At 45.7% G+C, this 21,400-nt stretch overlaps 1 protein-coding gene across 2 annotated transcripts in view; it reads right to left on the bottom strand.

Moving 5' to 3' along the window:
• ruvbl1 (RuvB-like AAA ATPase 1) overlaps positions 1–21,400 on the bottom strand; it is a 137,446-nt gene that overhangs the window by 94,917 nt on the left and 21,129 nt on the right. For both annotated transcript variants that reach the window (XM_086002114.1, XM_086002115.1), the window contains exons 5-8: positions 19,017–19,106; positions 17,156–17,305; positions 6,564–6,627; positions 2,711–2,909 (exon numbers count right to left, since the gene is read on the bottom strand). In XM_086002114.1, the coding sequence (XP_085858240.1) occupies positions 2,711–2,909; positions 6,564–6,627; positions 17,156–17,305; positions 19,017–19,106 (503 nt within the window). The remainder of the gene's footprint in view (positions 1–2,710; positions 2,910–6,563; positions 6,628–17,155; positions 17,306–19,016; positions 19,107–21,400) is intronic.

A 21,400-nucleotide genomic window follows, 5' to 3' on the forward strand; every position in this document is an offset into this window, starting at 1 on the left:
GCAGGGCAGGGCAGGGCATTCATACCCAGGAAGCCCCAAATTACACAGGCTTTACAGCATAGAAACAGGCCATTCGGCCCAACTGGGCTATGCTGGTGTTTATGCTCCAATAAATGCTGATGTTCTGATGTTGGCTTTGCATCGCTCAGAAGCCAAGGGGGCTACCACAATCACACAGCTCCGGAGCAGTCAGAAACATTGGAGGGCAGCTGCTATGAATGGAAGTGTACCCCAAGCAAGAGGCAACAACTCAGGAGAGGAGGAAGAAAACGCAAGAAAATTCGAACAAAAAAGGAAAACATTCTCGTCACTATTGTTAACTCTAGGTGCTGAACAAATTAAACATGTCTGCACAGCATAGGAAGTAAATTCACATAACGAGAGTTAAATACAACATAGAAACATAGAAGATAGGAGCAGGAGTAGGCCATTCGGCCCCTCGAGCCCACTCCGCCATTTAATGAGATCATGGCTGATCATCCAAACTCAGTACCCGGTCCCTGCTTTCTCCCCATACCTCTTGATCCCTTTAGCCTTAAGAAATATATCCAACTCCTTCTTGAATATATTTAATGTATTGGCCTCTACTGCCTTCTGTGGTAGAGAATTCCACAGGTTCACCACTCTCTGGGTGAAGAAATTCCTCCTCATCTCTGTCCTAAATGGCTTACCCCTTATCCTTAGACTGTGACCCCTGGTTCTGGACTCCCCGACCATCGGGAACATCCTTCCTGCATCTAGTCTGTCCAGTCCTGTTAGAATTTTATAAGTTTCAATGAGACACTTATGTCTATGAACTGACCAACACTGGGCCTAAGATTCAACAGTTAAGTTTAAAGAGGTCAGCTTGCAAGTCATTGTCAGTTTATTACCACTGAATTTTACGCACAGGTGCATTTTTATAATTCTGGGTGCCCTCCCCTCTGAAAATGTAACTTCTTGCCAACACCCAAACTGGTCGCATGTGTGTAGTCACTAAGATAGATGCTCTTGGCTCAGTTCGTCCTATTCTTACCAGAGTCCGAAGGTTGAGTTCAAGTCTTATTCCGTGACTTGAACCCACAGGCTGGGCTGACACTTTAGTGCAGTACTGAGGGAGTGCTGCATTGCAGGAGGTGCCATCCTTTAGAGGTGGAAATTAAAGATGCCACGGCATTATTTGAAAAGAAGTAGAGAGCTCTCCCGGGGTCCTGGCCAATATCCCTCCCTCAACCTACACCGCACAGAAGAAAGTAATCACTCATCTTACTGTTGTTTGTCGGGCGCTGATGTTGTTTGCCTGCATAGATTACTGCCCTTCAAAGCATCATTCACTGTGTGAATCACTCGGAGACAGTTTGAGGATGTGATGGGTACTCTATTAGAGTCTTTCTTCTTCTGTTTGAATTTGTAACTCAAACTTGTAGGGTTTGCTGCTATAATGGTTTCCAAGAACCTGCTGTCAGCTACAAGTAGATGGCCAGTTAAGAACAGTAGCAATAACTTCTCAGCATCCTGTGACATGCTGGAAATGCTTGGCAATTAGCCGACAACAAAGTACGTGTCCTTGTAATAAAATCAAGACTAGAAAAAGCCATTTAGCCCAATAAAACCATCCTTTAAAAGAAAAGGGATACCAGTTTCACCTACCTGCCTTCTTACCATATCCACTGCCCATCCCGAAACAGCTAACTGCCCAAACCAACTGGAACCTGAACCTATTAATAATGCCTATTCAAACCCTGCGTGAAAGTATTCCATCGGACGTCCCTCCCGGTCACCCAACTTCCTCCGTTTAACCTGGTAACTGACCCTTCACCACAGGGAGCAAACTGCCTGGATCGGTTTTATAAATTCCCTTCGGAACCTTGAAAAACTCAATTAGATTTCTGCAAAGGCTTCTCAAAACAAAAACAAGCCTCACTTCCTTAAGCTTTCCTGATTGCTCGCACTTCTGGAAAGTAAATCATCTCTCGATTTGCTCATAAGCAATAATATCCTTCCTATGATTTAGAAAAAGCACACAATACTCCAAGACACGCAGGATACATTCAAGCCCTGGAGACGGATCAGATAGGGGCCACGAGACTGACCTGTACTATTAGAGGACTGAACTATGAAGAAAGGCTGAGGAAACTTGGGCTTTTCAGGTCTGGAAGGGTGCATCCGAGAGGTGACTGTAAAAGTCTATCAGATAATAATCAGCACAGAAAAGGTAAACCCAAACTCGGACAAGGGGACACGTGGGTTCAAACTAGGAAAAGGCAAATATAGGACAGACTTCGAGACGTTAGTCACACAGAGTAGCCAACATATGGGTTATACGTCCAGGTGGGGGAAGTGGAGTCAAATCCTGGAAGCATTAAAGAAACAATTGGCTGCAGTAATGGATTGAACAGCCTTCCTCCAATGCCCTCTATCTTATGAGATGGGATCAAAATCCTCATAGTGACATTACAACCTGTTTGCTAATTCAACCCAATAATTTTAATCCTACCCTTGATACCCCAGGGCAGAGTTTTGTCTTCAACACCTGGGTGGTAATCTGTTGGAGCGGATTGGCTGCTCTTTATAGGACTCGCCCGATTTTCATTCCATTGATTCCAACGAAAGTCAGGGGGGAGATTACCGCCCAGGCGGTGAAGATTAAAATCGATCCCCTCCGTCTCACCAAGATAACCGTGGGGAGGGAATCATGAGGAATAAATTTTGAGTTCCACGCTGGTCTTACCGGACAATACAGTTCCCTCGGTTTGTAGCAAAGATAACGATGGGGGCGATGCTGGACTCGAGTGCTCGGTGTAGGTAAGTGAAGCACTCAATGTCGAGCATAGGAACTTCGTCGATGAAGAGAACCCCTGGAACCAGCTCAGCGATGCCTTGATCGATGTACTTGTTAACAACCTTATTAATTTCACCTCGTAGTTTATCTGCAATACAAAAGTTAGTCTTTAGTTTCAGGAAGTGAGAACCAATTTCAAAAGATTTTCTTTAGTGCATTGAATTATACCAACGTACAAAAAGACCACCATTAAAGACCTCTCTCTCCAGCCACCTCCCACCATAGAGACAACATTATACAGCGGCTGCCAGCACAATTTAATGGGCAAGTGTACTATGCAGTGTGGTACTACGCTATACAGACTAGAAGATCTACACGTTCAATTGGTTAAGGCACTACAATTAGTCTCTGTGCCTTTGGGCTACCAAGAGGGGGGGGGGGGAAAAGACATTGGTTTCAGATCCCCATCCAGTAACCGTTGCCAATAAAGTGTACGGGTGGAGAGATTGGGGTACGACAGAAATGGGCTTGGTGGTGATGCCCGCTATGGTTGAATAGTTTGCTAATGAGGTTAACGCATCAAGAAAGGCCATGTGGCAAGATAACAGAGGACAGCCTTGGAACTTAACCCAAGCGTCTTCAAGAGGACAAAAACTGTAAAACTGGGGAGGGGGAGGAGAACAGAAATGATGGTGAAAAGGATGTACCAGAGTGTAAGGATTGGAGCTCCAACTCATGATCCCATAGACACACAGCTTCCAATCTTGGTGATACCAGGTGTTCCCACATAGGACAGGAGAACGGGGAAGAAAACCAGAGAGAGGGCCAACACTTGGTTGATCTTATATCCAATTCAAAGCAACAATGGAGCAGATTACCCAGCCACCCTCCGATGTAGGCGGTCTATCGTGTGGGAGACAATGTCTTGACAGAAAACAGCATTTAAAAAAAACCCTTCAAAATGCTGCAACATGCCAGGCTCAAAACACCCCAGGATATTAGGAGAACTCCCTAGAGTATTCTTCATTTGGACATTCAGAAAGCCTTGGGCAAAATCTCAAGAGTTCTCATAAAACTAAAAAAAGCCATGAAAATCCAGGGCAGAACATGAAACTGGCTAAGAAAGTGGTTTTAATAAAACGAGCACTCCTCATGAAGGCGTTTAGTGCAGAGCTCAGCTCTTGGACGTAGAGGCACAAAGCAAACATGGGCTGGTTAAATCTGAAGGGCTGGAGGGTGAATTAATTACTTGCAGAAAGGTTTAGGTGGGTTATACAGTTGTGCAGTCAAATGCCAAATGAGGTTTAATAGAGGGTTGGAGTATAAGAGTGAGCAAGTCTTGCTGCAGTTGTACAGGGCTTTAGTGAGACCACACCCGGAGTACTGGGCACAGTTCTGGACTCCTTATCTGAAGAAGGATGCACTTGCTTAGAGGCAGTGCAACGAAGGTTCACTAGATTGATTCCTGGGACGAGAGGGTTGTCCTATGAGGAGAGATTGTGTAGAATGGGCCGATACTCTCTGGAGTTTAGAAGAATGAGAGGTGATCTCATTGAAACATACAAGATTCTGAGGGGGATTGACAGGGTAGATGCCGAGAGGTTGTTTCCCCCTGGCTGGAGAGTCTAGAACTAGGGGTCACAGTCTCAGGATAAGGGGTCGGCCATTCAGGACTGAGATGGAGGAATTTCTTCACTCAGAGGGTTGTGAATCTTTGGAATTCTCCACCCCAGAGGGCTGTGGATGCTGAGTCGTTGAGTATATTCAAGGCTGAGATATAGATTTTTGGACTCATGGGGAATCGAGGGATATGGAGAACAAGCAGGAAAGTGGAGTTAAGGTCGAGGATCAGCCATGATCTTACTGAATGGCGGAGCAGGCTCGAGGGGCCGAATGGCCGACTCCTGCTCCTAATTCTTATGTTTTTAATACTGACAAATGTAAAGTTTTGATATATTGGGCAATAAAATTATCAACACAGCACACAATGAAGAGAACAGAACTGGCAAAGAAAAACCTGGAACGGCATCTGGGAGTAACAGTAGATCTGTCACTTTCAATGTTGAGACAATATGCAGAAGCAAGTTAAAAAAGCAAATAGAACGTCGATAAATACCAGAACGGTGGAGTACAAGTTTACAGAGGTTATACTGAGGCTTTATTATGCAGAGAATGCATTAGTCAGACCACAATTGGGACAACCATGTTCAATTTTCTTTTTTTACTTTGTTCACCGGATGTGGGCGCCGCTGACAAGACCAGCATTTATTGCCCATCCCTAATTGCCCTCGAGAAGATGGTGATGAGCCGCCCTCAATAACCACTGCAGTCTGTGTGGCGAAGGTATTCCCAGTGTGCTCTTAGGGAGGGTTTTGACTCAGCAACGATGAAGGAACAACGATATATTGCCAAGTCAGGATGGTGTGTGACTTGGAGGGGAACTTGGAGGTCCTCATATGCCCACTGTCCTTGTCCTTCTAGGTGGAAGAGGTCGCGGGTTTGGGAGGCGCTGTCGAAGAAGCCATGGCGAGTTTCTGCAGTGCATCTTGTAGATGGTACATACTGCAGCCACGGTGCACCGGTGGGAGTTTAAGGTAGTGGATGGTCACCATGCTTGAAAAAGGACACTAGAGGGAGTAGAAAAGAAGGGACATACATGCACTGAAGACCAACTGGACTGATCCCAAATGTAAAGGGATAGCTTATGAGGAAAGATTAGAGAGGTTTAGGTTCTACAGACCATAGGGAAGGAGGTTAAGGGGTGACCTCATCCAGGTATACAAGATACTAAAATGGTACACAAGATAATTCAAAATTATCAGTAGAAAAATGAAGGGGGAAGTTAAAAGAACCACCCCCCCGAAAACAGGGCTGTTAGAACATGGAATATTTTACCAAAAGTGGTTACTGAAGCAGAGGCTATAACATCTCTAAAAGGGAATTAGATAAGTATTTGAAAAGGAAGAGAATAAAAGGATACAGGGAAAAGGGATTAGAGTAGATTGCTTCAGTTGAAGTGCTAACACTGCCACAGGCGCAATGGGCTGAGTGATTTCCTTCTGTGCTGTAACTTCCCAGATTCTAATATTACTTCAAAGTAAGTCTGACCAGAGGGACGTAAATTTAAATTAGCGTAAAGTACGCTTAAAACTGATATATTAATATGTTCTTTACTCAGAGAGTTAAAGGTTTGGAATAATCTACTCAGTAAGCTAATAAAGTCAAAGACTTTAGAAGCATTCAAAATGTTAGGTGGCGAGCTTCGATGGGCTAATAGCCTTTGCTTGTCCTCAGCTGCTTCTTACGTACACAACAATTAGTACTTATTTCTGATGTTTAAAAGAAATACACATCTGTAGAAGTGTGCTCTTAATTCTCTGACAATGTATTGAAGTACAGATCATTCCACAATCACTCGGCCTTGACAAACACAGAATTTCTTTACATTTTGCTGCTTCCTTAAAGGGCTGCATTCCTGCATCAGTACATTAAAAAAAGAAAACGTACAACCACAACGGGGACAAGAAAGCTGGAGACGCTCTGTAGCATTAAAACACGTACTAGATTATTGTCGGGGATGAAGGACTTTAGATTTAATAGGTTTTCCACATTCCCCTTAAATGTAAATAAAAGCTTTTATCGGAATCTCCTGGATGTCATATGATGGATTGCATGCCCATAATCTGAAAGCTGGAAAAGGACACTGCGTAATCAAAGGGTCACGGAGAGCAAGTGCTTGGATCCTCGGGAGAACTGCATTCCCAAGCCTAGTGCAGTGTTGAGCGGTTGCTGTGAGACGCACCTGTGATTTCGGTCTTCTTTGGTTTCATTAGCTGGCCCATCATGGATAGGATGTCCTGACCTCCCTGGATCAACAGAAGTCAAGAATGAAAGTCAATTCAGCCTAGGTAGAACCCACTGCCGCGCCCGCGTCTGGGCCTGTATCCGCAACACACTTGGGTACACATCGCAGAGATTAAAAGGACAAAATTCAAAAGCTGGAAATCTGAAATTTTAAAAAATGGTGGAAATGCAAGATGGTTTAGCCAGCATGTATAAAGGTAGTGACCTTGAAGTTGCACTGTACAAAGATTAGTGTACAAACACTTGATGCTTAAATTATTTTGTCCGCATTTTAATGGAAGGTATTAATGAGCAGCAACTCAAACTGTCCCATCCTCCTCTCGCTGACCATCCCACCCAGCGCATCCATGCAGGGTTGATCTCACCAACCTCCTTCCCGTCCTGCTCACTCCCATCTAATGGTGCCCCCTTTGGACTCTGCCAGTGGATCAACAATCGCCACCCCTCTCCGCATTTCACTCCAGTTTGTTTGTTCGCTTGTGAAAAAAAGACTTGCATTTATATAGCGCCTCTCAGGACATTCCCAAAGCGCTTTACAGCCAATGAAGCACTTTTTGAAGTGTAGTCATTGTTGTAATGTAGGAAATGTGGCAGCCAATTTGCGCACAGCAAGCTCCCACAAACAGCAATGTGATAATGACCAGATCATCTGTTTTAGTGATGTTGGTTGAGGAATAAATATTGGCCAGGATAGCTCCCCTGCTCTTCTTCAAAATAGCGGCCGTGGGATCTTTTACGTCCACCTGAGGGAAGACGGGGCCTCGGTTTAACGTCTCAGTTGAAAGGCAGTGAACAAGTGGCTTTGCCTTCCATGACCTGATTGTGGATGATTGTATTGACATCATCATGACTTTAATGGAAACTTGGCTCACAAGTGGCGACACCTTGCCCCTTACTGAAGTCTCTCCACCTGGCTAGACTTTCCACCACCTGCCTCGCCCAAACTTTGCTCTCTTCCCCCCTACTCCTCGGACCCCTCGGAGCATCTCCCTTTGTTTCATCCCTCAGCTCGCCCTTAAAATCCTCATTCTCTACTGCTCCCCAACCCCCACCCGGGGTTTCTCACCAAGATATCCTCACTCCATCCCTCAGTCAGCCTCTGCACAGACCCCTCTTCATCCTCGGCCATTCCAATTTCCATCTCAACTCAACTTGCTTTCTCCTCGGATTTCACGGCCCTCTCTTAAACCTCTCCCTCCATATAAACTCATCACTTCCTTGTATCCCTTACTCACATCGCCTACCCCCATCCCTTCTGCATCTGCCCTGGAAAAAAATTCTCCCCAATTTACTTACAGTGGCACTTTCAAACTCCCAACTGTCTAGTCTTTGGCCCTCCATTTGCCACAATACTGTCAATGTGCTCAATCACTGCCTCACCTCCACTTTTGATGCCCTTGTCCCCAGTAAGACCTTTACTCTCTCCCACTCGGGTCATTCCCCCTGGTACGGCCCCCCATCTTTGCTCCCTCAAGTGCAGGGTCAGATCTAGCACCCAACTGGCTTAGCCATCCATTGCTAGATCTGGCTGGACCACATTAAACACCATCAGTCCTAGCTCACCTCTGTTAAGACCACTCACTACTCCAGGATCATGCTGGACTGCGAAGATAACCGCTGGGTTCTTCTCTTCGTTATCATCATCTCATTAAAACCCTCTCCCGTGCTCCCTCCACCCTCACCTCCAACAACAAATGTGAGGAACTCATGGACTTCTGTCACCAGGATGGAGACCTCTGCCTCTGCTACATTCCTTCTTCCCCTCAATCCAAACTTCCCTCAAAGTTTCCCTGTGCTCTAGCATTGAACTTGTGTCTTTCTCTAGCTTCTCTCCTATTCCCCCCTCGTGCCCTCTCCGAGCTCATCTTGTCCACAAGACCCACCTCCTGCTCTCTTCACCCCCTTCCTACTAAACTGCTGACCACTCAGCTTCCTTTCCTGGCCCGCATGCTAGCTGACATTGTAAATTGCTCCCTCCCTTCAGCTACTGTCTCTGCAACTTTTAAAACCGCCGTCATCATCCCCCTACTCAAAAAAACCCACCTTTCACCCCTCAGTCCTTGCAAATTACCACCCCATTCCCAATCTCCCTTTCCTCTCCAAAGTCCTTGAACGTTTTGTCACTTCCCAAATCCGTGCCCATCTTTCCTGCAGCTCCATGTTACAATCTCTCCAATCAGGTTTCTGCCCCACCACAGCAATGAAATGCCCTAATCAAAGTCACAAATGACAAGCTCTATCCTTCCTCGTTCTCTCTGCAGCCTTTGACATGGCCGACCACATCATCCTCCTCCAACGCCTCTCCTCCGCTGTCCAGCTGAGAGGGACGGCCCTTGCTTGATTCCACTGTTACCTATCCAGTCATAGCCAAAGCATCTCGAGCAAGGGCTCATCTTCCTGCTCCCACACCATTACCACTCGAGCCCCCCAAGGATCTATCGTTGACGCCCTCTTCTTCAATAACGCTGCCCCTCGGTGACATCATCTGACAGCATGGCGCCAGGTTCCACACAGACGCTGACAACACCCAGCTCTACCGCTCCACCCCTCCACTACCTCAGTCTGCTTGTCCGACAGAGTCCTAGATGAGCCAATATCTAAACACTTGGATGACCAAAGCCAGCCCAGTGACAAACTCCGTACCCTCACCACCGAATTCATCCCCCTCCGTAGGTTGAAGGCGACTGTTCGTAACCTCGGCATCCTATTTGACCCCGAGCTGAGCCGAAGCCATATCCTCTCCATTACAAAGACTGCTTCCTTCCACATCTGCAACATCGCCCACCTCCTGCCTCAGCCCATCGGCTGCTGAAACACGAATACAAAAGCAAAATACTGCGGATGCTGGAAATCTGAAATAAAAACACAAAATGCTGGAAATACTCAGCAGGTCAGGCAGCATCTGTGGAGAGAGAAACCGAGTTAATGTTTCAGGTTGATGAAGGGTCCCAGACCTGAAACGTTAACTCTGTTTCTCTCTCCACAGATGCTGCCTCACCTGCTGAGTATTTCCAGCATTTTGTTTTTATTGCTGCTGAAACACTCATTGTCACCTCCTGGCTCAACAGTTCCAATGCTCGCCTGGCTGGGCTCCATTCCTTCACTCTCCATAAACCTCAGTTCAACCAAAATCTGTTGCCCGTACCCTAACCCGCACCAGGTCCTGCTCACCCATCACCCCCGTGTTCGCTTACCTACATTGGTTCCCAGTTCCAACGTCTCAAATTTAAAATTCTTTGTTCAAATCCCTTTATGGCCTCCCCATCTCTGTAACCTCCTCCAGCCCTACACCATTCAGAGAACTCGGTGTTCCTCCATCTCTGGCTTCTTGTTCATACCCCACAATTGACAGTCATGCCTTCAGCCGTCGAGGCACTAAGCTCTGGAACCCCATCCGTAAACCTCCCCGCCTCTCGCTCCTCCTTTAAGACACTCCTTAAAACCTCTCTCTTTGACCAAGCTTTTAGTCAACCCTCCTAATATCGTATTCTTTGGCTCGGTGTCAATTTTTGTCTGATTATGCTCCTGTGAAATGCCTTGGGATGTTAAAAGCGCTATATAAACACAACTATTAAATTGTTTACTTTGAAGGGGTTAACACCTCTGTTCAAATAACAGACAAGTAAGAATTAAGCATTCACATGTTAATCTTCACAGTGTAATTTCAAGGCCAACCTTTCAGGTGGGGCCCATCATCACGGGTCTCCCACCCAAAGTTATCTTGTCTTCTTTCTTTCAGATACTGGCACGCTTGCGGTGCATTCCCATTATTTTAAGTTTTTAATGCAGCATCTTTCTACAATTTCCCTCAAGGGATTTATACAAACCTGCATGCTTCCCCCGATGGCCCGGTGGATAAAGGCACTGCCCGGTGTAGAATTGAGGCGGACAGACTAGAAAGCCCCCGGTTCCATGGGGTCTATGAGGCGTTAGCAGATTTCAGTTGTGGCAGCAGTTCACGCACTAAAAAAATGGCCAGCACCACAGAGCTGCAAAAGTGTGGAAAAATATTCAGCCTCGGCTCTCGTTCTGGATTTGCTGTCCAGTGACTTGAATATTCTTCGGCTCTGCCATGAGGAATGATCACTTGGTTGAGGTTCTGCAGAGCTGCCAGCACCCAAGGAACCAAACCCCAGCAAGAGTCAGTGTCTTCAGAACAAAATAGGGGAGGGAAAATGCCAGAGAAAACAAGAACAGAGTAAGTAGGAGAATGCCTTGGTTTTGTGATAAGTGGCCGTCAGCTGAACGTCCTACTCACAGCACAATGCAGGCTCTTTCACTGCATTCCAGGATATGGAAACCTGATCAGGAAAGGCTATCTGAAAATATATCAGCAGCTTCAAGGGTTGTTGATGATTTTTCAGGGTCCTGCTCATCTGAAAACAGAGTAAAGCAACTTTTTGTTCGTCGCTCTGTCACGACTAAACAACCCCAGCACCTTACAGCTGCAAGCTGATCATCCAGGGGGGTGGGGGTGGGGGGAATGGACCTCGTCTGCTGTACGGTTGGGTTAGCTCAGCCATGGCCCACAGTTGGAACACTAGAATTGGCCTGTAATCATGGGGGCCATGAAAGTGGGGGAAAAGAGAGATAAAAATCAGTAATGGTTGCTGCTGTTGATTGCTGCCCAGTAACCTCTGCTAGAAAGTGACTGTGTACAGAAGGTAGGCAAGGAAGAATTGTATCCGCACAAGAGTCAGCACCTCTAGGGAGAGGGAGCAGGAAGATAAATGCATAATGTATCTAAGAGTACAGATACATAAACATTTTAATAAAAGGTGGAAGTGTAGGTCAAAAAGGCAAACAGTATTCTGCTGTTTTTTTATAATAGGCATTGAATACAAAAGCAAAGTGATGAATTTGTACAAGACATTAGTTAGGTATGCAGGAGTACGGCAGGCAGTTCTCAACACTCGCTGGCTTGTTCTGTTGGAATTCTATGAGCCTGGAGGTTTGGAAAGGGCTGTTTTTAACACCATTGGTAAATAAATCCTAAATCAGATCAGCAAGATCAGTTAGCATCAGCAAGTTGCAATATATGTTGATTAATGAGGACATGGATTTAAACTTTATGCGGCCACCAAAGGCTCCATTTTATACACTACAAAGACAAAAAGCTTGGGCATGCCTGAATTTATATTGTGAATGAGTTTTGGAAAATAAGCAAATGAAACAGCCGGCCAGCAGCAGCAACACCCTAGAAACTTGCAATGAAATAGAAACATAGAAGATAGGAGCAGGAGTAGGCCACTCGGCCCCTCGAGCCTGCTCCGCCATTCAATGCCATTCAGGCTGATCATCCAAACTCAGTACCCTGTCCCTGCCTTCTCCCCATATCCCTTGATCCCTTTAGCCTTAAGAAATATATCCAACTCCTTCTTGAATATAGTTAATGAATTGGCTTCTACTGCCTTCTGTGGTAGAGAATTCCACAGGTTCACCACTCTCTGGGTGAAGAAATTCCTCCTCATCTCTGTCCTAAAAGGCCTACCCCTTATCCTTAGACTGTGACCCCTGGTTCTGGACTCCCCGACCATCGGGAACATCCTTCCTGCATCTAGTCTGTCCAGTCCTGTCAGAATTTTATGTTTCAATGAGATCCCCTCTCATTCTTCTAAACTCCAGTGAGTATAAGCCCAATCAACCCAATCTCTCCTCATACGTCATTCCTGCCATCCCAGGTATCAGCCTGGTGAATCTTCGCTGAACTCCTTCCATGGCAAGAACATCCTTCCTCAGGTAAGGCGACCAAAACTGCACACAATACTCAAGATGTGGTCTCACCGAGGCCCTGTACAACTGCAGCAAGACATCCTTGTTCCTGTACTCAAACCCTCTCGCTACGAAGGCCAACATACCATTTGCCTTCTGAACCGCCTGCTGCACCTGCATGCTTACCTTCGGCGACTGGTGCACAAGGACACCCAGGTCTCGTTGCACTTCTCCTTCTCCCAATCAGATAATAATCTGCCTTCCTGTTTTTGCCACCAAAGTGGATAACCTCACATTTATCCACGTTATATTGCATCTGCCATGCTTTTGCCCAATCACCCAACCTGTCCAAATCATCCTGGAGTTTCTCTGCATCCTCCTCACAGCACACACGCCCACCCAGCTTTGTGTCGTCTGCAAATTTGGAGATATTATATCTAGTTCCCTTGTCTAGATCATTAATATATATTGTGAATAGCTGGGGTCCAAGGACCGATCGCTGCGGTACCCCACTAGTCACTGCCTGCCACTCGGAAAAAGACCCGTTTATTCCAACTCTTTGCTTTCTGTCTGCCAACCAGTTCTCTATCCAAGTCAATACCTTGCCCCCAATCCCATGTGCCTTAACTTTACACGCTAATCTCTTATGTGGGACCTTATTGAAAGCCTTCTGAAAGTCCAAATGCACCACATCCACTGGTTCTCCCTTATCTATTTTACCAGTTACATCCTCAAAAAATTCCAGTAGATTAGTCAAGCACGATTTACCTTTTGTAAATCCATGTTGACTTTGTCCGATCCTGTAACTGTTTTCCAAGTGCTCTGCTATTACATCTTTTATAATGGACTCTAGCATTTTCCCCACTACCGATGTCAGGCTTACCGGTCTGTAATTCCCCGTTTTCTCTCTACCGCCTTTTTTGAATAGTGGGGTAACATTAGCTCCCCTCCAATCCATGGGTACTGTTCCAGATTCCATCGAATGTTGGAAGATGACCAGCAATGCATCTACTATTTCTAGGGCCACTTCCTTAAGTACCCTAGGATGTAGATTATCAGGCCCTGGGGTTTTATTGGCCTTTAATCCCGTCAATTTCCCTAACACCATTTCATAAGAACATTAGAAATAGGAGTAGGAGTAGGCCAATCGGCCCCTCGAGCCTGCTCCACCATTCAATAAGATTATGGCTGATCTGATCCTAACCTCAAATCTTCTATCACTCTCCATCCACCCGAACCCATGTGATCTCCCGGGAGAGGCGAAAATACTGATTTCTTTCAGTTCCTCCCTTTCATCAGACCCTATGTTCCCAGACATCTCTGGGAGGTTATTTGTGTCCTCCTTTGTGAAGACAGAACCAAAATATGAATTTAATTGGTCTGCCATTTCTTTGTTCCCCATTATAAATTCCCCTGATTCTGACTGCAAGGGACCTACGCTTGACTTCACCAATCTTTTTCTCTTCACATATCTATAAAAGCTTTTACAGTCAGTTTTTATGTTCCCTGCTAGCTTACACTCATATTCAATTTTCCCCCTCTTAATTAAGCCCTTTATCCTCCTTTGTTGAATCCTAAACTGCTCCCAATCCTCTGGATTACTGGTTTTTCTGGCCAATTTATATGTCCTCTCCTTGGATCTTATGCTATCCCTAATTTCCCTCGTTAGCCACAGTTCAGTTACCTTTCACCTTTTTTGTTTTATTTTTATGCCAAACTGGGATGAACAAATTCTGTAGTTCATCCATGCGGTCTTTGAATGTTTGCCATTGCCTATCCACCGTTAACCCTTTGAATGACATTCCCCAATCAATCCTACCCAATTTGTGCCTCAGACCATTGTAGTTTCCTTTATTTAAATTCAGGACCCTAGTCTCTGAGTCAACTACTTCATTCTCCATCTTAATGAAGAATTCGATCATATTATGATCGCTCCGACCCAAGGGGCCTCGTACAACAAGATTGCTAATTAATCCTTTCTCGTTACATAATACCCAGTCTAAGACGGCCTGATCTCTGGTTGGTTCCTCGACATATTGGTCCAGGAAACCATCCCGTAAACACTCCAGGAATTCCTCCTCCACAGTATTGTTACTAATTTGGTTAGCCCAATCTATATGTAGATTAAAGTCACCCATGATGACTGCTGTGCCCTTATTGCACGCTTCTCTAATTTCCCTTTTAATGAATGACCACTTCAACCATTCCAGTTTGGTAACTGGTTGAGAGGGGACCGTTGGCCAGGACAGTGGGGGAACTCCTTACTCTTCTTCAAACAGCACCATGGGGTCTTCAATGTCCACCTGAACAGGCAGGTGAAATGTTTCATCCGAAGGGCAGCACCTCTGCCAATGCACCACTCCCTCAGTACTGAACTGGGTTATGCGCTCAAGCCCTAGTGTAGGGCTTGAACCCTTCTGATCCAGGGGCAAATGCGCCAAGCTGACACTTCAAGAACCACATGTGAAAATGCAGTAGTAGCACAGTGCTTATGGAGGCCCGACAAACATTTTAGGACTGGTTCAGGACTTTCTGCTTCATCAAAAATTCTCAGTCTCTTCACTAAATATTTGTCCAGTTTAAAAAACAAACAAACCCTGACAATTTTCAAGGTTGGGTTGAAGGGTTTCACCACAATTATTTCCTCCAAAATAAATGTGAACATTCCAGACCCGACAACAACTTGTATTTATATAGCGCCTTTAACATAATAAAACATCCCAAGGCACTTCACAGGAGTGTTATTAAAAAAAAATGACACCGAGCCAGAGGAGGTATTAGGGCAGATGACCAAAAGCTTGGTCGAAGAGGTAGGTTTTAAGGAGTGTCTTAAAGGAAGAAAGAGAAGTGGAGAAGCGAAGAGATTTAGGGAGGGAATTCCAGAGCTTAGGACCTAGGCAGCTGAAGGCACGGCCACCAATGGTGGAGCGATTAAAATCAGGGATGTTCAATAGGCCAGAATAGGCAGAGCGCAGGGGTCTAGGGGGATTATAGGGCTGGAGGGACGAGGCCATGGAGGGATTTGAAAACAAGGATGAGAATTTTAAAATTGTGTTGCTTAACTAGGAGCCAACGTAGGTCAGCGAGCACAGGGGAGATGGGTGAGTGGGACTTGGTGCGAGTTAGCATATGGCCGGCAGAGTTTTGGATGACAGTCAGCAACGTATTGAATACTTTACCATCACGAACTGGGTGATTAGAAAAATGAAAGAGCTGTTGCCATTTTTCAAAATGATGTAAACACACACTAAAGTTGAAGTTAGAACAGCAAGCATCCAAAGTGGCAACGAAAACAGGACAAAAATTCTACAGCTCAAATCATACTAAATTAGCAAATTTCAAATAACAAATACAGGAAACTTTCTGGTATCTGGCACAGACGGGACCGACATGGTGCCGGTTCAGCAACAATTCCGGATAACTGAACGCTATAGTGAAAGATACGGACCTTAGAGCTCCATATGAAGCAACAAACCCTGTTGCTTAACAGCTTCAGAAGAATGTCCACAAGTTGCAAGCGTCTCTGTAGCTTAGCAACAGCTGCAGCCTAACCCTTGCCTTCCTCAATTTGTTGCTGTGCAAGTAATAAAAGTTAGCTGAAACCGACTCCTGAATTTTGCCGGTTAACCGACATTTCCGGTTATTTAGGGGCCGGTTAATCGAAAGTTTCCTGTGTATTGGTGTAGACCGAGAGTGTGTCAGCTTGGCTCAGTCGGTTTCATTCCTTCCCTAGGTTAGGAGGTTGTGGGTTCAAGCCTCACACCAGGACTTGAGCAGGTATCCTGGACTGACACTCTGGTGCAGTACTGATGGAGTGTTACACTGCTGAAGGTGCTATCCTTCAGGTGGGCTGTTACTCAGGTCCTGTCTGCCTATTCAGGTGAACACTGAGGATCTCACAGGCACTATATATGGAGAGGATCAGTAGGTTCTTCGGTATGCTGACCAACAGTTCTCCCTCAACCAACACCATCAAAAACACAGCAACTGACCATTCATCTTATGAGTGGGATTGTGGGACCTTGCTGGTGCAGAATGGCTACTGCATTTGCTGACATAACAAACCAGCCCAATCCAAAAAAAATTAATTGTGTGAAAGCATTTTTGTGGTGTTTTGATGTACAGGAAACTTTTTTTTATCCGGCACCGACAGGACCGGTGTGTTGCCGGTTTATCAAAATTTCCGGATGACGGAGAGGGTTACCTACTGAGGCTATTTTTAACAAAGAAAAAAAAAATCAAGAAATGTGCAGTATACAGTAATTGGGTACTCACCTACAGAATGTTGTGTTAAATGGATGGTGGAAGATGCTTGATTAAGTACAGTACTGCCAGTTGAGGGCAATGCAATGCAATGCAATGACTACCAGCAGCGTGGGAGACACACAGTACCCCTGTAAAATGGCGGATCAGAAGAGACTACCGGCGGCGCGGGAGAGTCAGACTCCTGTTATTGAGGTGTTCCGACTTCCAACAGCGCCAAGAAGCCGAGTAGTGGCAGTTTGGAGAACTACCCCCATTGACTAACTCGGCCACCGCGGGAGACTCGGACTCGGCAACATTGCCGGTTATTGAGGTGTTGTGTTCGGAGCGAGAATTTTGCTGGTAAATAGAGAATTCCGGATATTTAGGTGCCGTTTAAACGAGAGTTTCCTGTAATAAGGCAATATACAGATACAAGCACAAGCACGTATTAACTGAGACGTCTGAATTATAATGCATTTACGCATTTTCAGATTTCATGATTTTTTTTGTGCTATTTTCTTGTGTTGAGCGACCGAGGTGGGGAGTGAACCCGAGCAATGCTGTGTTCGTTACCTGCGGTCTTGCGTTAGCCACATCTAGATCATGCAGTGTCACGTCCTGTATGATCTCTTTCTTCTTGTGGACGTCGCCCTTTGGCAGGGGAACGTACTCTTCAGCTTCAAGGTCAAATTCCGTGGCGTACGTATCACACCTGCCCTGCCTCTGTGATGGGGTGGGGGGGGAATAAAACAGGTGCGCTGTCAGCTTACCTGCCAGACTTCAGGCTGAAAGAAAGGCAGTGGAGTGGGGGAGGCCCACTGACACACAATTACAGCACTGACAGGCTTTTGTCGACACATCGCAACTGTCTCTCTCATTTTTGGCAAGCGAAGCCAACCCACCTGCCCACTTCTACCCTTGCCAAAACCACTTAGCTCTCCAGCAAGTCGGCCTTTTTCTTCTCCTTAGATAATACTACCTCTAAATTTGCTATTCTTACTAAAGGACCTGATGTAACAGATAACATTAACTACAGTTCACTGAACATGTTAAGGTCACTTTGTAAACTGGATGCCCCAGCACGCGATAACTTGTTCTGATAAAGCGTGTAGCAACTTTTCTTAATCATTTAAAGCTCTTGTGCCCGTGAGGTACAGAACCTACTGGCTGAGTAATGCATAGATTGAAAATAAAGTTGGAAATAAAGAGCAGGCAACAAACCAGGTTATTGCGTACATTTTCTTTTTGCCAATTGTCTCCCTTCCTCCTCTCTCCTAATGGCACTAAGCGCTGCTAGAGTGCGGGCTCCACAAGTGCCAGACACCATCCTGTGAGCATTCTTCACATACTAAATCCAGACAGTGCACATTGGAAGACTATTCAACTGTGTTGAGCATCACAGCCAAGCCGAATCTTCTCTTCAGCTGATGTCCACACATACGCACTTAGTGAGCAAGGGCAAGGATCCTGGCTAATTCGCCGTTTCTCTCCCAGGGGCTTTGAGGCTAAATTTAGTACCTCCAACGCCCCCTTCCTGAAATCAGCACTGACTGGATATCGAACCTGGGACTTTGGGTTACTCATTCCTTTATTGCTACGCCATCAGGGGAGTGTATTTTTTTAACCCCTTTATCACTAGGATTTTTACAGTGCACCGAAATCTTCCGTTATCCTCTCCCAACCGCCCCCTTCCCAGTTCTCTACAGCCCAGGAAAGACACTGCTGTAAACTGGACTAGGGTCAAGTACTGAATCACGATAGTTAGAACCATACCGTAGGGTTTATATTTAAAATACTACATTTGGATGTAAACAGGGCAATGTGATCAAGAAAGTTTACTTTTCAGTTTTTGCACTGATTTGGAACTGAAAAATTCCTGCTTTCCCACAGCTCTTCAAGCCACTTGGTTCCGATTCAAGCAATGGGCACTTTGTTTTGGCATTCTACTCTCCTCCAATAAAAGTCAAGTTTTCCATTTATTTTACTTGGAATTGAACGGCAATGTCCCGAAAATCCACAGCCTGCCTTCTTGCCCTGCAGTCCAGCTAAGTCAAGGGGATTGCTAGTGTATGGGTTTTACCAAATTCTCTCTCACACACTAAACTACAGAGTGAATATCTATGACCTGGACAGAACTTTCATCAAATGTCCAACACATTTTATTCTGATTTCTCTGAGCTTTTGACATCCCCCAACCATCTCCATTTTCAAGTTTTTTTTTTTTAAACTTAAAAATTCTCCAACAAATTTTTCCAAAAGCAAAAATGTGGAGCTCTATCACCGACCTCCCCCCCTCTCCAATCAACAAGAAGCCCAGAGGTGAGATGCACAGTGCCCATTTAATCTTGCAGTCAAAGATCAGCATGTGATATTTTTAAAACCCATTTAATCCCGTGTCAACAGCTTGACCCTGATTAAGTTTTGGAAACTCTACCTTCACTGCCCCGCTGTTTGCTTCAATGTAAATCACATCTCCGACTTCAACACGTTCCTTCTGCAGGCTCTCGTAGATACTAGGGTCAAGCTGAAACACACAATATGTTACATTAGAATTACAGCAGAGAGGTTGGCCTAAGAAAAAAAAATGTGCTAAAACACAGTCATCCTTAACCGTACATGAAACTTAACCTTATGGACCGGTGTGAAAACAAATTGTAGAGACCTTGGACATTTTACATGCTTGGACATTGCACCCGTACCTAAAAAGACAAAATGCTGATTAAACGCGTTAATTCCATCCAATGAAATGGAGCTAGTTTAGTCCTGTGGCCAAACTGTAAACCAAGGACCAAAACAGAGACTCAGTTGACATAACAAACATTTAAAAAAAAACTGAGCTCTACTAATAGCCTAGTGAGTAAAAGCACTGCCCAACGTGCTCCCGAGCCATCCAGAACAGGACAGTCCTACGTTCAATCCACGTTCTGTTCGGAGTTAACCGACCTCAGTCTGTGCTACAGTTGGGGTATTACAATTGGGAAGGGGTCAGCCAGGGTTCTTTCATCTTATTGCTACCAATGGAATCCTGCTGGAAATTGTGTGTAATGTTCCCTTTAAGCAGCGCAGTGGTCTGGAGCTCCCGGGCAGGCCGCTCGCAGGCTTTTCAATGGGAATAACCGCGCGCGTGCGCGAATATTTGAATGGGCTGCGTAGCCGCTTAAAGGGGCCGCGCACCCCCAAAAAATTTTTTTACAGGGAAGATTGATTGTGTGTGGATGGATTGGGTTCGGCTGTGATGCACTCCATGATTAAATAGCCTGCAAACACTCAGGGCTCGATTTTGTCAATGGGGACGTGATGGAGGCGGGACTCCCACTTTTTGGGTTGTAGTCCCGCCTCCATTGACTTGTGGCCAACCCACTATTTTCCCTTGATTGACCTTGTTGAGCCCGCCCAACGGGCTCAGCAGGCCAATTAAGGGACACCTGGTTACGTCAGCGATTGATATTTCATCTATCGAGCTTTTGACAGATGAAAAATCAGCATTTGACAGCTCTGTGAAGCTGTCAAACACTGAATCTGTCTTCTAACTTGAGTCCTTCCAGTCACTCAGTTAGAGAGCTCTCCAGACCAGAAAGCAGAGGCTGCAGCTTTTGACAGTTCAGCGGCTATTCTGCTTTCTGTGCCGGTGAACTGAGGGACTCCCGAGACCTGAAGGAAGGAAGCCTGCAAAAGTAAAGGTAAGTAAAACTTATTAAAACACTTTACACTTACCTCACACACTTACACCCATCACTCACCTGCACAATGGACATCTCGACCCCTCCAACCGCCCGCCTCGCTAACTTGCCGTGGTTCGGAGTCGTCGGACAGCCCACACTTCAGGGCTAAAAATAGGGATTAGGCAAAAAACTGCTTGTTAACTACCTGTTAACAGGCAGTTAATTGGCACTACAGGAAACTTTTTTTTATCCGGCATGGACGGGACCAACGTGGTGCCGGTTCATCAAAAATTCCGGATAACCGAAAGCTATCGTAAAAGATACGGAGAGCTGAGAGCTCCGTATAAAGCAACAAACCCTGTTGCTTAGCAACAGGTTCAGAACAATGGCCACAAGTTCCAAGCGTCTCTGTAGCTTAGCAACAGCTGCAGCCACACCCTTGCACAGCAACAAATGGAGGAAGGCAAGTACAATATGAAGTAAAACTTACCTGAACCTACTCCTGAATTTTGCCGGTTAACCGAGATTTCCGGTTATTTAGGTGCCGGTAAATTGAAAGTTTCCTGTAATCCCCTTCCCGCCTCGGGGAGGCGGCTCCCAGCTCAGGTCGGGTACCTGCCTCCTGGGACATTGGCACGGAGGCGGGTTGGGGGCAGGATGGGTTCCTGCCCCCCGATTCTGCAATTTTCCCACCACTCCCGCCTCCAAACCCGCCTCCTCGGGGCTTGGAAAATCGAGCCCTCAGTGTCTAGGCTCACATATGAAGAATGGCCACTCGGGTACCCCAGCCAGAGTCCACAGCTTGCAACTGCAGGGGCGGGGGAAACACAGCAGCCCAGGCAGAAGTAGTTGAACCTGGAACCCATTTATTGACCAATACATAGCAATTTACAGTCTACGCACATTTAAAATCCAAGCTTGGCGTCGGTTAATGATAGCCAATTGATTTTTGCACCTTCTATCTCATCAGCCTTGGTGGTGTATCCTGCACACGAGACCGTGGCCCGTCACTTAAGTTTCTCAATCAATGGAAACACTGGCCAGGAGTGCTTTAGTAGCTCACTACCACAACAGATGGTTTCGGAGAATGTAAATTGGTACTGTAGGGGGCCAGACTCTTTATAAAAATCAAGGGACTCAATGCTTTCATTCGGCC

Source organism: Somniosus microcephalus, chromosome 11, assembly GCF_052327205.1.
Source record: "Somniosus microcephalus isolate GS21.2 chromosome 11, FLI_Smic_1.0, whole genome shotgun sequence".
Lineage (NCBI taxonomy): Eukaryota > Metazoa > Chordata > Chondrichthyes > Squaliformes > Somniosidae > Somniosus > Somniosus microcephalus.